General features: G+C 37.5%; 2 protein-coding genes and 1 long non-coding RNA gene across 9 annotated transcripts in view; 1 reads left to right on the top strand and 2 right to left on the bottom strand.

Moving 5' to 3' along the window:
* The window catches only part of LOC126864341 (uncharacterized), an 8,651-nt gene extending 5,331 nt beyond the window's left edge, over nucleotides 1–3,320 (bottom strand). For 2 of the 4 annotated variants that reach the window (XR_007689127.1, XR_007689128.1), the window contains exon 1: nucleotides 3–3,320. This is a non-coding gene — a long non-coding RNA (uncharacterized LOC126864341). The remainder of the gene's footprint in view (nucleotides 1–2) is intronic. The other 2 variants (XR_007689130.1, XR_007689131.1) reach the window with 2 other exon arrangements.
* The window catches only part of LOC126864263 (fibrosin-1-like protein), a 25,461-nt gene extending 11,214 nt beyond the window's left edge, over nucleotides 1–14,247 (top strand). The window contains exons 2-16 of one of the 4 annotated variants that reach the window (XM_050615424.1): nucleotides 7,984–8,169; nucleotides 8,241–8,354; nucleotides 8,482–8,517; nucleotides 8,613–8,639; nucleotides 8,716–8,776; nucleotides 8,859–9,061; nucleotides 9,132–9,506; nucleotides 9,642–9,880; nucleotides 9,958–10,068; nucleotides 10,159–10,379; nucleotides 10,502–10,728; nucleotides 10,808–10,972; nucleotides 11,056–11,335; nucleotides 11,413–11,554; nucleotides 11,628–14,247. In XM_050615424.1, coding sequence (XP_050471381.1) covers nucleotides 7,984–8,169; nucleotides 8,241–8,354; nucleotides 8,482–8,517; nucleotides 8,613–8,639; nucleotides 8,716–8,776; nucleotides 8,859–9,061; nucleotides 9,132–9,506; nucleotides 9,642–9,880; nucleotides 9,958–10,068; nucleotides 10,159–10,379; nucleotides 10,502–10,728; nucleotides 10,808–10,972; nucleotides 11,056–11,335; nucleotides 11,413–11,554; nucleotides 11,628–12,636 — 3,396 coding nt within the window. In that variant the 3' untranslated portion in view covers nucleotides 12,637–14,247. Of the gene's footprint in view, nucleotides 1–7,983; nucleotides 8,170–8,240; nucleotides 8,355–8,481; nucleotides 8,518–8,612; nucleotides 8,640–8,715; nucleotides 8,777–8,858; nucleotides 9,062–9,131; nucleotides 9,507–9,641; nucleotides 9,881–9,954; nucleotides 10,069–10,158; nucleotides 10,380–10,501; nucleotides 10,729–10,807; nucleotides 10,973–11,055; nucleotides 11,336–11,412; nucleotides 11,555–11,627 lie in introns of all 4 variants that reach the window. The other 3 variants (XM_050615425.1, XM_050615426.1, XM_050615422.1) reach the window with 3 other exon arrangements.
* On the bottom strand, nucleotides 12,956–16,903 carry LOC126864310 (RNA-binding protein with serine-rich domain 1-A-like). The gene is made up of 7 exons (XM_050615574.1): nucleotides 16,756–16,903; nucleotides 16,424–16,479; nucleotides 16,150–16,195; nucleotides 15,927–16,055; nucleotides 15,531–15,839; nucleotides 15,203–15,450; nucleotides 12,956–15,108 (listed from the first exon to the last, which is right to left on the bottom strand). The coding sequence occupies exons 3-7, from the start codon at nucleotides 16,152–16,154 to the stop codon at nucleotides 14,819–14,821; spliced, it is 981 nt and encodes a 326-aa protein (XP_050471531.1). The 5' UTR covers nucleotides 16,155–16,195; nucleotides 16,424–16,479; nucleotides 16,756–16,903; the 3' UTR covers nucleotides 12,956–14,818.

Genomic DNA, 16,903 nt, shown 5'->3' with positions numbered 1-16,903 from the left:
ACCGCATTGACTTTGTAGACCGTGCACACGATCACCGGTAATCTTTTCTTTTCTCCTACTCTCTTCTCCTCTCTTTCTCTTTCTCTCTCTCCTCTCTTTCTCTTTCTCTCTCTCCTCTCTTTCTATGAATAGCGACGTCGTTCGAATTTGTCGTTACGCGTCACATTGTACGACGGACATTAATTACGTTAGGGTAAACTCGTCGTGTTGAAAATCAACCGAGCGTATCCCACATATTGCGATATCGGAGCGGACTGATTAGCAGGCCACTCTGTGTATTGGCTTTTCCCCATCCTCCTTCATCTCACCCTTCTTCGGTTCTACTCTCATCCTCCATTGGTGAAATCGTTGAAATCGTTGCCAATCGATAATTAACAGCCACTTATGGATTTAGAGTGAGGTCAGTGTCACGTCGAGCTTGCCGAGTTCGTTACGTAAGAACAGTCTTTTCACACGACAACACAATTATACATACAATGGGCGCGTGTAAATATATATGTGGCTTTCTATGCATAGTGTACGGTTATAATAAAACAAGTTCATTGGTCGCAATGATTTCATGATAATCTCATTACATATTTACAACGATGATCAAGCGAAATTTCTAATTAGAAATAGACTTATTTCGTATAACTTTTCTTTCCTTACAATGGTAGAGAGCATCGAGGTTTATCGATTAACTACATATTCATTGAAAAAAGGATGTATTACGTGCACGTACACATATCGAGCATTGATTAGGAGTGTGTTGATTATCTTCATACGTAATCAACAATTATTCTTGGACTCGAGATACACAAACGATACGTCATCGGATTGAGGATGCTCTTTATGTTTAATTTACTACATCGTACAATGTAGTACGTATGTAGTTAACCTGTGAGATATTTGACCTTATTTCCAAGTTACAGCTCATTTTTGTGCTCCAATAATCCTTCGACCGGAGCCAGTTACTGTAACTGGCTATTATAAGGATCATTTACAAATAATACTTGACACATCACCAGTGGCCTTAATGTGACTCTGTGAAACTGTGAACGTTGATTTATAGCGAATCACTTGTCGTACGCTGTTACACGCGCTGATGATCCCTCGAAAAAATAATTTGGAGCTGGAAACAGGTTTGAGTGAGGAACATGTATTTGTTCGCTGATCAAAGTAGTTGAAGAATCACTTACTCACATGACTTAAACCTTTATGTAAAACTCTCGGAGTATTCGTTCCTTGGTATGCTCCAAAAATATTCCAGTTCTCCAATACAGTACAAATTAATTTACTCGGTTCGGAATAGTCATGCGTATCTTTCGCAAAACTTTGAGTCCAATTTTCAAACAAGAAATCATCCGTTGCGCCATAATATTCAATTCTTTAATGATCGATGTGACGAAAGAAACCACGACTCTGTAAATAAATCAAAAAGCCTTTAGGGAGAGAAAAAAAGATTTTAATAGGGAAAGTGAGAGAGAGAGAGAGAGAGAGAGATTCGGTAGCTGAATGAGCTAAATCCGTTGCACGGGCATATAATTTTGACTTGGGTAGATATCGTTGGCATTCGGCAGATTACCAAGAGCTCTCTTAGTGTCGTTAGCCGTAGCGAGAGTGAGGTCAGCAATGCCACGCCACTCAATAAATCAGCTCGGCTGCCGGTGCCAACGGAGATGCCTGAATTCTGCCACGTGATCCGTCAACAGAGAGTTCAACCGGTAATGCTCGGGCCACCCCTCTTCTCACGGATATATTCACTACTGGTGAAAATCGACGGGCGAATTTCGACGATGCGCGCACGACAGACAGATATCAACCGACTTCAATCGAGCGAAACTGACTCGCGACCTAATTTTTCTTTTCTTTTTTTACCTCCAAACATTTCTCTCTTTCTTGTTTTTTGTTACCTGTTCGTACAATCTGTTTTTCTTTTTTCTTTTTTTTTTCCGCGTTTATAATTGCTCAGCGATACCGTCGCGTCGTTACCTTGACACTGCGCGAAACGATTGTTTCGCGTATGTGTGCATCCATGGGCAGAGTGGGGTTGCCAACGAATTTCATTCACTCTACGTAACTTCTTCTTTTTCTTCGCTTTATTTTTTGCTTTTCCCCTTCTTTATATATCTAGAACGTTGTTGCTCATGATATACACACCTCGCTCGTTTTAATCGAATGAACGTTGCATATCGCGCAGGGTAAACAGGGATCTTTGATCGAATTACGGCTACGAAAATCGATATGCGATTTATGGTTGAACCGGTACACAGATTGATTTTAAATGTGCTCGCTGGCAGAAAGATGGCGTAAAGGGATACGTGAAATTTCATTGGATCGCGGATGTGCTTCAGACTATTTTACGTCGCTCGATTTACGGTAATTAATGAAACACTCGAAGGCAATATGTAATTCACTCGATTAGCGACGAAATAATTTCTATCATATACTGTATCACAGGATACACCACAACCCGGTATCAGCCGTCACGTAACGAGGCGGAATATTTTAATAATAAACAGGAAAATACTCGGCCATGTATTGCGTATCCCAGTGTGTAGGTGTTTCGCATGTCTGTGCCGCTTTTTGGTAGATTTCAACATCAATACGAGATTTCGGACGGTAATGCTCTTAATTAAATAAAACGCTGCCCGGCACAGCGTGAAGATTTGCATTTACATTTTTATCTCGTTCGATTAGCTTGGTTCATTTTCAGATACATGTCGGATAGATTAATTTCGAAGCAGTTTAAATTAACCCGCGTAAAATTTACTATTTATGTAGTGGCAATCCTGCAAACACGAGACACTGTACATATCTTTTGAGGTTATTTTTTAATTGTTTCCAGTTCCAATTATTACATGTATTACCTAATAAACTTCTCCTTTGTATTTCATAAATCTCTTATGTTTAGTATAATATTTGTACCAGCTATCTTTTATGTATAAATACTTTCTTGGAACACAAACAGTACGAAGAAAAAAGCAAAAAGATGTTGAACATAAAGGGTTCGTGTGCGCTCGCGAATCGATACGGGAACGACAAAAGGGATGTGTATCGATGATGGACGAAACACAGTCGTGCACCTGCACAGCGAGTTGACCCAGTTCTTCTCGTTATAATTTGAACACGAAGGAAGGTGAACGCTTTACTTTCAGATCTCTCGCTGTGTCTCGAATTAATCGGTTTTGTTGATCACGCTGCAATTGAAAAAAATCTCAACTTGAAACGTAATCAATATCTGCAATTTCATACTTTTAGAAAAGGAAAGAAAAACATATGATTGAGTGGACGTGATCATATAGTTGTTCGACGTATAACTTGTCCCACATATTTGTTGAATCGCGATAAGTTTATCGAATGAAATTTTGAACAAGATACGGAAGCGAGAAAGAGAGAAACGATTAAATACGCGAAGAGGTCCGAAATGCAAAAAGTACGAATGAGAAGAAGCGGAAGTGCTTCGTAAAAGCAATCATCCGTTCCTCTATTAACGTATTGGTATTGGGGAAAGAAAGTTAAGGCGATCTTAAATCCGCAACTGCTTTATCATGGTAAATTTTTCGATTTGCTTTTTCTTCTTTTTTCTTTATGTCTAACTAAACTGTAATTATTTTCACGCGGAAGCTATCATAGATGGTATTATCCGTAATAAACATTGCACATCGGAATAATGCCGGCACTTATTCTCAAATTATCTGAATTACGCGTACCTTTGAAAACTGCGCGTGGAACGTGTCCGTCGAACAAAAATGATGGAAACTATGTAAATCGCGAGAAATATTTGCGTCTGAAAATAATCTTGCAACGTGGCCGAATGATGGCCGCTTTACCGCTGTATTTACACCACTATAAATCTTTTTACTGCCACTAGCTTCTTCTCCCTTTTTTTCTTTCTTTTTCTCTTTCTACTCGACACCATCAACACCGTTCTCTTTCTGTTCTGTTTTGTTTTCGTAGAAGTAAATTCATTTTATTGGTATGGTAACAACTAGACAAAACATAGACACCCACACTAAACACCGACTGCACTTTTTTGACTCCGCATTCCGTTCGACAGTCTCACTTACTGGTATTAGAACATGTACGTATATCATCCACGATAAGAATCTCACCTAACGAGAATTAATCATGTTCTTATTCCTTGATACCGTCACATTCACAAATCTCTATATTGTGAACATGCGCAATGTAATCTTTTAATATCGTAAGAAATACTTAATAGAAATTGTTAAAGATACAAAATTTTGCTTATAACTTTTCCTACCTTTTCATAGAATTTGTTAAAATATTAATAAATAATTTTGTTCTTATTATACATTTCTACAACGTTCTTTTACAACATAATTGTATGGTGGTCGACTAGAAATGATAGTTTTTATGTGGCGACAAATATTTAAAAAAAAAATTGTTTCGACAGGATTAACAAATTAACGCGAAAAGAAAACGCGAAGACGGTAACTGAGAATATAAACAATGCCGTGCCATGATACATGTTTACTTTCGGATAATTTTTGGACGACGGCCAACATCGTTTCACGCTCAGCACGTCAATTTGGTACTGGCAAGCAGCCGAAATTTTCGTCAAACAGATGTCCGAATGACTGTTATTATCCGCTTGTTACAAACGAGAGCGGAGCAGAATACTTAATCTCACGGCGCTAGTGATGCCCGCCAAAAAAGAAACATTGTTGTCAAACGTAAAGGCCAACTCGTGATATATTTGATTGAATTGAAGTCGTGTTTCCCGCGTTGACATTTCATTGAAATACTCAGCAAATAACTTATCTCATAAAAACTTGAATATGCATATTTACAAAAAAATTGACTTTCAAATCACATGTTTTGAATATTTTATATTTTAGATCACTGCCAGTGCTTTGATTGAAATGGAAAACATTATTCTATTTATGAATTTTCAATGACAGTGTGAGAATTTACATGTCATCAATTTTTTCTAATACATGCGCAACAAAATACTTACATTATTCCATAGTTCGCAATAGTAAACATATTTTTTAAGCTTTTAAGAATGTATCTCAAATGTACTTAATTCTCATTTTACGTAAATTTCCTTTAACTCGAACCTACTTCAACTACATACTTTGCATGAAAGCAGACATATTTGTTTGACTAGACGCTTCACTTTTGTTTTCCTAACAATGGTCAAACTTCAGGTAGTTGTGTGCATCGGCATTCAAGTTACTTTACTCCTAAAATAAAAATATATATAAATAAAGTAGTATAATAATAAGATAATTAGATATTTCTTTGATAATTTCGCAAAATAAGACGACCATAAGTTTAATTTATTCACAAAAAAAATGTTTTTATGTCTTTTTCTATCTGTCATTTATCAGATATACCACATGGATGAATCAAAATGACATAGCGATTGAGATAACGCGTAGAAGGCAATTCATTTAAAATCATCCATTCGTTGAAATCGCATGTGCATATGAGTCTCGCACATTAACGTCGCGACCGAGTATATGCGAATTGTGAGTAGTAGCCAGTAGCTGAATTAGAGTCCGATCGTGTCAACACCGAACGATAGACGTGGCAACGTTGTACGAACGAGTTTAGTAGCCGGCTAGCCAAAGCACGGAATAGCCGACCGGTGGAACGTCCGTACGTCCGGGAACGACCTTCCTTTACCCATCCCGTGTCGAGGAACCTTGCCTCCCGGACTGCCAAACACTGCTTTACCTCCTTTAAACTAAGAGAACTCGTTATCTAAATACGTATTTACTCTTGTTATGGTTTTCGAATTTTTATATTTCTGTCTCAGTCTCGTTTCAACAAACGAAAAGATTTTTAATGTTATAAAAAGAACTTTATGACAAAATTGGATCTAGAAATCACGCATACTAACAGCGAGTCTTTCATATTTTCTGCAAACTTCAAGAATAGGTTAACAATAAGAAAAACTATATATATTTACATAAAGTTCTTAAAAAGTTTTCGATCAAAGATTTTTTTCTTACCATATAATTTATATTATGTCTTTTAAACCGAATCGTTACAAAATAATCATTAATAATAATCATTTATTGCAGAATTATTAAATACTTATATAATTTTTCATTGCCATGGATATGTATACATACTTATTTTAAAACGTAAATTATCTCACAATAGAGGGATACAAATTGAAATTTCTTTTTCTCCAATTAATGATTAACACTCAGATTAGTTCTAGATATTATAGAAATGCTAAAGTAAGAAATATCACAGATTTCTACGATAAAGCAAGGATTAAAATTTGAAGAATTTTTTTCAAATATCACGTTCTATGTGTATCATTTATTGTAATTAAGTGAAATAAATGCAAAAAGTTCTGTTCTTCCTAGAATCATTCATAATTGGCTTATCTGGCTATAGTTTAGCCACCAAAGAATGTAATATTATATCAGTGGTCGTTAACATCAAAAACAGGAATATTTTGTCATACGTTTTTCCTATGTATATTCATAAGATAGAGGTTTATTCAATTAATTTGCTTAGCTGCCAGAAGTATACAATATGTAATCTAACCGCAGTACATGTCCTAGGGGGTTTCACTTCGCAGTTGGCACACGTGCGCAGGTGGAGTATGGCTTTTGCTAGGTGGTAGTTTTTTACACTGCGAGTTCTAGTGGCTTTTTCCCATCATGTTTCTTTGGTACCCAACCGTACCAGAGAGGGGGGTGAGAGAGAAAGAGATAGAAGGAAGAAGAAGGTAGAAAAGATCGTGCGTGAATACACGGTTATCGAAAAAGGAAAGTAATACTCTCTCAGAGCTGAGAAAGAGAAGTCAGGGTTCAGACTTCGTTCCTTCCAGCTGGCCTGGCACGGCAAAGGAGGCCTTGTCGCGCGGCTGCTCGTTCGGTCAATGTCTTCTCTTTCTTCCTCGCTCTTCCTCATCTGCCTTCCTCGTCGTTCCCCCTCTCGTCTCTTTTTAACCCCCACTTTCTACTCGAACTCTTCCCCCTCTCCCTTACTCTCCCTTCACCAGTACCTCGCTCACTGCCTCTTTCATTCTCCCCACCATTCGTGTGCTGCATCGCGCACACGAGACATGGTGCTGCTTGTGAATCCTGCTGTCATCTTTGCAAACGCCCGTCCGTCTTAGGGAGTTCGAATTTAAACAAAATCAACCGTATCACAAACGAACATCTGACGGATATTATTTTTGTTCGTGAGCGACAAGAAAACTGCGTTTATTACGATAACGGTACTTAGGTACACGTAGAGGAAACTGAGAGAGGAAAAAGTCAGAAAGGAGGGGGTAGAGCGCCACCCGTTCAGAAATGTGCACTGACATCGCGGTTTAAAGGCACCGACGGAAAGGCGTTCTCATACGGCTTTTTCTACTGTGCGCGCACCAACATCTTCGCCTTATGCTTTCTTACTCACGAGCCTGACAATCCATCGACGTTTCCAGTGATGAAAACATAAATTATCCAGCTTGCTTTTTACGCCAGTGTAAATCTGTCGCAGAAATCGTGGTATGTTTACCATACGTGTTGAACATATAATCGCTTACTTGGTTAATCAGACTTCGTATGTATGTACATGTTGAGTTCAAGCGATACCGAAAGTACATAAAAATATTCCTTTCATAGTTCGTTATAATTATAGTACAGATCACCAGAAATGGAATTTAACTTAAACCGAGCTCGTGTAGTTAGCGATTACACAAACCTATCGTTAGAATTACATTACGTTTATTACGATACCTACTTGCAACATCATCATTAGTTTTCATGTAAATAAGGATTGCTTTTTGTAATCTGTTGGTAATCTTGTATTCTTAAAAGTGTATTTCTCATATTGAAATTACTAATTGCGTATTATATTCTTTTTCTAATTTTATTGATGTATCTAAAAAATACAAAATTCGACATAAAAAATTTTTTTACTGGTATATTAAATAAAATTCATATTTTTAATTTTTATTTAATTTTTGAATAACTAGATTTTTTAAATAAAGATATAATTTAAACTTTTTTATGATTGCAGAGTGCAATAAAACTAGCTGGCAAAAATAATGTCAAGAAATTACATACATTATTGTCAATAGTGGAAGAGAAACCAAAGGTGGATATAGGACAAAATAATAGACACAACGAGCATCACATCAAAAACCATTTCAAGCACAACCATTATACACACAATTCCATATTGACACCATCTACAATTAACCAGGTAATTTTTTCATGATTAATGTTTTAGTGCAAGATAAAAAATGATCTAATTGTGCTTGAATTTTTTTATAGGGCCTAGATGCAGGTACAAGTGACGATAGTGGTAGAGCATCTGAACAATTGCATGGCCCTGGTATACCTAGGGATTGCCAGGACGCCGACAGTTCCAGGGACCACCTCAGCGATGTAAGTAATGTTATAATTATGAATTGTTTATATTCTATGATGTTTATTCCTTCCAATTGAATGATATTAAACAAATTTGCCATTTGAATCAATTCTCATATTTGTGCAATTTTCATTGGTTCTACAGGCTAGCAGTCATTGCAGTTCGGGTAAAGGTTATATCGTAAGTGTCAGAAATATAACTTAAAATATTATATCTCTCTACATGTCTAGGATGTTATAATAGCTACCTTGTGTCTTTTTTTCTTCTCATTACAGTGTGATAGTGAAGGAGAAGACGATAAGGTAAGTAACCATATTACAAAGATTATATAGTAGCTAATAAGCAATTGTAAGTTAAAACTTGGACTATTTATTTTAGGGCTCGGATGCTGAATCGATACTCTTTGAATCTTCTACCCCACCACCTCTTGCACGTAAATGTATGTAATACTTGAATCAATAATATACATTTGTTTTATATCAATACTTGGCATTTTTGTAAAATCAACTCTTATGTTGCAGACGAATTGCCGTCATCTTCACCACACGTTTTGCCTCCAGCAAACGGAGCAGGAGGTTCACCTCCAGACACAGGTGGACAAATTTCCAATCCAGCAACGGATGCTCCAGCGCCTATACCACCTCCTGTGCCTGCGTCTGCACCAGTTCCAACAGCGCCAAGTCCTCCCAGTCCTACTCTACCCCCTCACATATCCCAACCACCTGTAAGTAAATGTTCCTAATTTAGAGTTTCGTTACTAAGAACAATATACATTAGATTGAATATATTTTCAGATGACTAGTCCGTTGGCAGCAAACCCACGTGCAATAGCTCCGCAGCAGCGGCCAGCTTCCCCTGCTCTGCCACCTCCTTCCTTGCCCCAACAGCCTCATACAACAATACCTGCATTACATCCACCTAATGTACCCCTTGTTTCATCGAGTCATACAACTAGTCCTGCGGTAGCCAGTTTAGGTGTTACTCCAGCAGCACCATCAAACGGAGCTACAACTACTAGCTATCCACCGTCGATACCCATGGCTGCTTATCCTCAGACCCAACCATCTTATCCACCTCTTTATACACCATACACCGCTCTAAATCACAGTCCATACCTCCCACCTGCGGTTCCATCTCCCTCCCATTCTGCTTCTTCACGAGCAGAAGTGGTAAGTTGTATATCCTTGCATTATACTTGAGAATTTGTTTGAGTTGAATAAATATTATGTATATTTATCGTCATTATATCGATTGTTTTGATGATAGTTGAATGAAGCGCTAATCCTGATCGTTTTCATTTTTAGAGAGGAAGTAGAGCTTCCCCATGTACTAACATAAGTAAACAACAACCTATAGGAAATAATACCACAAATCATAATACTCCTTTGAGCGCTGCCACCACAACATGTGTATCTACTATAACTAATACAGTTACTACAGCAAATACCATTGCTCATAGAGACATGGTAGCCTGTAGTTTGACTGGAAGAAACAATAATTCGCCTCGTGGACACAGTCCAAATCGGGAAAGAGATAGTTATAGGTACAATCTTGTAATCATAAATATTCCTATTGTTTTTTGTAACAAATATCTTATAATAATGTTACTTATTATAGCAGTAACGTCAGTAGCCTAAGTCGAGGTAGCATAACGCCTGTAAGTGTGCCAAACACATCTTCTCCAGCCAATTCTAGTCTACCTGCTTACACCAAACCACAGGGATGGATTGGGTATGAATGAAATCAAAACCTCTCCTGTAATTCCTTTATCTTTTACAAGTATTTTTATAATTTTTATATATTTTCATATGTAATTTACAGTAGCAGCACAACTTCACAATTGTCTCCGGCAACTGCAACATCAGTTCCAAGGCCAACACCTCCACCAGTACCACTTGGCATGCACACGTTTCCTCCGCCAATGTTCGCGGCACCCTTACCTCCTCCCGTATCCAGTTCCAGTCCACATACGTCACTGCCTTCACTGCCACCACCAACGACCAATCCTAATCCATTCTCTGCCGAGTCACTTTTTCAAACAAGTAAGTATATAAGCTATATTTCGATTTTGTTTGGGATTCGAGTAACAAAGAGAAAGAAAAAAAAAAAAGAAAAAAAAGGTAGAATAAAAGTTTGAAACGAATGAGACACTAACCGAAACAAGGGGTGACTCATGTCGCAGGTCAGGCAGACCTGTTAAGGCGAGAGCTTGACAATAGATTCTTGGCATCCCAAGACAGAAACGTTGGAGTCGCAGTTGGGAATCTGGGTCCGCCTCCATATCTTAGGACGGAGATGCATCATCATCAACATCAGCATACTCACGTACATCAACACACCACACCTCTGCTTCCACCGACGGCTGCGACAACTTTGTTTCCGCCTCCTATAGTACGTAATATAGTTCCTCATATTTGTGTAAGAATAACATGTATCATTTACTATCATATTCATGCATTGTATCTCTTAGTTCAAGGACATCCCGAAATTGGGAGGTGTTGAATCTCCATTTTTTCGTGGAAATCTGAACCTTTCTAGTTATTCTGGCTTTAATACCGGTCTCTTACATCCTGGAATTGGTCCACCTTCAACACCTTTTGTACCTCCCAATCATTTAACATCATTTGCACCAAAGGTGGTAATCTTTTTAATGAACATAAATTATAAAAGTTTATGTATTGCTCAATGTATTTACTACAACTTGTATATTTATTACAGAAAAGTGGAAAATGGAATGCAATGCATGTTCGTATCGCTTGGGAAATTTATCACCACCAACAAAAACAGCAAGCGGAAGCGAAGGCTGGAAGTGTCGTTAATACTAAAACAGAACTCTTGAGACCACCAGGTCATCTTTACCCAGGAGCCCCAGGAACTGGTCTTGGAATAGGAGCGCCTTCAATGGCACCACCATTTCCCACTAATATACCACCAGCGCATCCTGCACCACCTCCACCTCATCCTGTCGGTTTTCTATCCACACCAGCATCACATTTAGGTAATTTATTGTCGATCAATATATGAAATATTACTTCTTGCAAGTAAACTGAATTAATCGTATGGAAATTATCTTAGGAACGGGAATGTCACCATTCGGAAGATATCCATCAACATTTGGTGCACCGAATCCAAATTTCCCTGGTCTTTCTAGTTTTCCTCCTTCGAGGGAAATGCCACCATTGGGTGGTCTAGGTTCTGTACACGATCCATGGAGAGGGTATGCATCTAATTATTTACCTCTACAAGAAAAATGTGTAAATCATTAATTATTCTTTTCTCTTTTTGTTTAGATTACAACGAGCCTCTACTGGATTTCCACCAACTACAGCGGTATCATGGAATCTAAAACCGGAACCACCTGCAATTGACAGACGAGCGGAACTCGAGGAACGAGAGCGAGAGCGGGAGCGCGAACGCGAACGCGAACGAGAACGTGAACGAGAACGCGAACGAGAACGCGAGCGTATAAGACGTGAGAAGGAAAGAGAACGGGAAGAGCAACGTGAGAGGGAGAGACGAGAACGCGAAAAAGAAGAAAAAAGGAAACAACAGGAAGCTGCGGAACGAGAAAGAGAAAGGAGGGACAAAGAACGTCGAGAGATGGAAAGACGCGAGATGGAACGTGAAAGGTTACTTCATCAAAATCGGCAACACGTGGTTGTAGGTCGGGAACGATCACCTTTAAGAAACGGATCTGCACCCATAGAAAGTGGGGAAGTACGCGTGAAAGAAGAACCACGAAGTAAAGACGACGAAGTTGTGATGCTTCCAAGGCCGCCGGGTCCTGGGCCTGGAGCAGTGTCCGCAACAGGACCTGGACCAAGTCCACTGCCTGAGACAAGGTATCATCACCCTCATCCTCATTCATACCTTGCAAGGCATCCGCATAGCATGCCTGCGCCGCATTCCATGCCACGAAGTATGCTCCCTGGTTTGAGCGCACATCCAATGCAACATTTTCCACCTCCATCTGCGCCTACTGGTCAACCAGGAGGTCCTTGGCCTGGGGATCCTTTCCGAGATTATCGTTACGATCCTTTACAACAATTACGTTATAATCCATTGATGGCTGCTGCTGCATTTCGAGCAGAAGAAGAAGAAAGAGCTAAACTATACGCCGGATATCCACCACCACCAGTAAATTCTTTGAGAAGCAAGGATCCAAGTCCTGGTCCATTAAGTAATTTGCATATGCATCATAGAGCAGGACCTGGGCCCGGGGTGCCAACGCGACAACTAGAGCCCGCTTTGATGCACGCAGATATACATAAGAAGGAGGATACCTCCCAATCTCGATGATATATCCTCCCCGCGTCCTCAGCTTCTGCAAGTGAACGCACTAAAGGGTCAGCATTCTGAGCATTTCCGTAAAGTTTTCAGACCCCAGTGCTGATATTTTGCTAACGGAGAAGAGGCGTTATTTAAAAGAAATTGTACATAGATTATATAATATTTATAGTTATTGACGAAGTGCGAAAAAACGAAAAACGTATAGAACATTTCAAAATAACAAATGCATTCGTGTGGCTCGTAAGAAGATCATTGATAAAAATGCCTTGTTTATGACCATAGAAATTTCGTTTGATTACGTGATGGAAGTTAAAGGACGAATCATCGATGCAAATAAACTAAGGCATTTATTGAAATAATGTGGTCACAAAAAGAGGGAAAACAAATAATGACGTCGTTATGTGATTCTGTATAAGTTTCGGGGATCTGACTGTTCATAGCGATATAAACTTTAATCATTACGATAACTATGCGTATAGTTAACAAAAAAAAGTATCGTGTGTAATATTATAGATATTGTAGAATGCGAGACGATGCTACGTAAAGAAAGAAATCCAAGTTAAAAGCAAACTTAAGCGGATCTCTACCACTACTCAAAAATTATTTAATTATTTATTTATTGCGTCGTATAAACGAATCTCTACTACTGACGTACAGATACGATCGTAAAACAAGTTGCCCTAATTTAATCGATATAATATAACAAAGAAAAGTTACATGTTTCTTTTTTTTCCATAGAGATTAATTTGTACCGTAGGAATAATACTAAAAAACACGTACGAGGGGGCAAAAAAACTGATATCTTTGGCTTTTGGCAGCACAAGCTCGCTTTTCCTTTTTCATTTGCATGCAAATTAGAATCGCACTCTGGTGCTTCCTGTGATATGTATAAAACGTAAGATTATTTAAAAGTATTGCAGTTATTTTTCGTCGTAATTATAAGGAGAATAACAAACACAAATTGTAAATCAAATTCTTTTTCGAGAAATTATAAGCAGAGATAATCTATCTACTGCAATACATTTTGCAATAAAATAAAATGAAAAAAAATTTATATTTGTCAGGAAAATTATAGGATTTGTGAGTAAACAGATACAAAAGCAGTTTGTCCGTGCCAAAGTGCTTTAATCAAAAACACAATTAACGCTATGTAGAGATATTGCAACTTCTGATTTTGTACCTATCAAAATTGAAAAAGAAATATTGTTTTATATCCTTGTTTCATCGTCCTCTCAATTTATCAGCCATATACGTAGTTATGTTACCAGAGAGCTAATTCAAGATCTCTCTTAAGAAGAAAAACAAAATAAAATATTCGTGCCATGGACCAGGCTACATTCGAAAATTCTCCAAAAATATACTTACTTCTGTTAAATAATCAGGCTCTTTAAACTGTTTCGTTCATATTGTAAAGTCACCATAAAAAATGTGTATTATATAATTAACGACCATATGCAAGTTAAAAATTGTAGATATTTTTCATCGATACAAGGTTGCAATGTGATGCAATGATTCTGTTCTTGTAGATATTGAGGAGTATAAAAGAGGATTTTGTGTGAATAGGTTTTTTCTAAAATTGATTCTTTGTAAAAGGGTCTAATAATCATAGTTTCTATCAAATCTGTCGTTTCTAGTACTTCTACCAAGCCTGAAACATTTAAACAGTTCATAAAGACCTCAGAAAAAATATTACTAGTTTATAAATAGACACACTGCCACTATACTTTACGACAAAAAGGTTTAAACTTTTTATATTTCTTTACGAGATTACGCTTACATATTACGTACTTATGTTATAATATTTAGTAATAATATTTCTTCTGAAGTCTTCATGTTTTATATTTAATACTATCGTGTATGACAATGTCTCAGAATACATTCTTTTATCCGGGGTCATCGGCCTTCAGGTACCAATCAATAGCAATATACTTATCACGTGTGAAATCGATATATTTCAAAAACAGAACTTGCGGACCACGGACGGTGTTTTAGTCATTGACGAAAACGTAAATTGTCATGAACACCGTTGTGGACAAGTATAGTGTATTTTTGAATGCATAATACACTTTCCCAGTCAATACGAATGAATGAATTGGTAAAAATTGTTTTGCTTAATATATTAAGACGACCAATCAGAACGAACTGACTTTGGTCAAATTCAGCTCTTGTTTTATATGTACAAAAAAGGTTGCTATCGAGAACTGCTAGAGCTTGATCTCGTGTAGCGACGGTGCCGATGTCGTGGATTATTTGGGGGACTACGCGAACGAGTTCTTGGTCTACGTCTTGGTGGCCGTGGGCTTCTGCGACGATTAATTGGTGGTGAACGTCTCCGATAACGAGGAGGAGTATTTCTACCTCCACCACCCCATCGGGGAGGCGCTCTTCTTCCCATTAAAGGTGACATCCTCCGCATCGGTAACGGTCGTGGTTTTGGTAATAATACTGGGGCAGCAGTAATTTCCTGACCGTCTATTTGTCCTATAGATATATAGGAGAAATACTCATTAAATTAAATTATTGGTATCTATTAACAAGACAATAAGTAAGAAAAAGTTCGAAATTTTGTACTTACCACCATCCATGTGTTTCATTGCGTTCTCAGCTTCATCTGCTGTTTCAAACTCCACATAAGCAAAGCCTCGTCCTTGATTGGGATGAAGCTTATCCATTGCAAAATCGACCATTTTTATCTGACCATATGTAGAAAAGATTTCCATAATATGTTCTTTAGTAACATTACGGGTTAAATGTCCAATATGTATTTTTGTTGGTCTAGGAATTGGTGATCTTTCCCTACGTTTTCTACGTGGTGAAGGTGATCTATAATACAAATTAAATGAAATAAAAAAGAAGTTACAAGTAAGACTATTTGTACACATGATCTCGATTAATATTTTCACCTAGAGCGTCCTTTGGGTTTCGGTTTATCAATTACAGAATTACTGCTCTTCTTTTTATCTTTTTCTCTGTCCCTGTCTCTGTCCCTGTCTCTATCCCTTTCTCTTTCTCTTTCCTTTTCCCTTTCTTTTTCTTTATTATCATGTCTACGCGAAGCATCTACACTCTTGCTTCTGCTTCTTTTTCTTCCCCTATCCCTAGAACTTCCAGAAGAACTTGCTGAACTGGTAGAGGTAGTACTTGAAGTAGAGCTTGATCTGGAACTGCTTCCACTGCTTGTGGACGATGATCCTGAGCTACTATCAGAAGAACTGTGAAATGTGAATAATAGAAATATATTGAGTATAATTTTTCATTTTTAATTATTAATTCTATCAGAAAAATATTTGTTTCCTCACCTACTGCCACTGCTAGACGTTGAGGCAGCCCGCTTTTTTCTATCCCTTTCTCTACCTCTTTCCCTCTTATTTTCTTTATCTGTGACTTCAGAGTCACTTTTACCCGTGCTATCTTTACGGCTGCGTGCCCTACGTACACATGAAAACACCCGGTAATGATGAGGTTACGATTAAACTAAAAAAACAAGATCAAAACGGTAAAAAAATAATATGGATTACTCACATCATAGTATGATATAAATCTTCAGATTATAGGTGTGGTTTCGGCCCTATAAACGTAAGAAAATCTTGTTGAACGCCGTGCAAATGCCAATAATGGCGGACGGTGCCGCTAGAAGATAGTCGCCAATTTACAGAACACGTTCTCGTTGTTAGTTACGTATTTAACAATACTGCATGTAAACAACATATAACATCGACAATTAAGAACTTTATTCCATCAACGAAACATAATGGAATAACATACAAGGTTTATAAAGTATATGAAACAAAGTTACCACTAAAATGACACGGCGCTCGCGTCGTTATTCCCGCCGGGTTGCGGCCATATTATCTGAAACCATAAAATTTATGAAAATCTGACCAAACAATAAAACGACCATTTTATATACTATTAAATTAGTTGCAAGATAAATGATACAACTACATTTGTTATTTGATATTTTTTTAGCTCATTAACATAGTTATGTTTCAATTATATCTTGTATCACTCATATTAAATATAACGACAAATGTAAAAATTACATATCATTTAATATCGAATCGTTTCAAGATCATGAAACAATCATAAATTTCTCTTATCATGAACTTAAAAAGTAACATAACTCACGTTTTTCCTATTTGTACAGTTGTGTTCAAAAATACATGCATGAAAAGTATTTTACCATTGTGATAAACCGTGGTTTTTAATACCGTAACTACTTGAAACTAAAAATTATTAAAGATATATATTGTTAGTGTCTTTTAATAATTATGTT

Source organism: Bombus huntii, chromosome 3 (genome assembly GCF_024542735.1).
Source record: "Bombus huntii isolate Logan2020A chromosome 3, iyBomHunt1.1, whole genome shotgun sequence".
In the NCBI taxonomy this organism is placed as follows: Eukaryota; Metazoa; Arthropoda; class Insecta; order Hymenoptera; family Apidae; genus Bombus; species Bombus huntii.
Note: the sequence above shows the minus strand (reverse complement) of the source record. Positions and strands in the feature narration are given on the sequence as shown.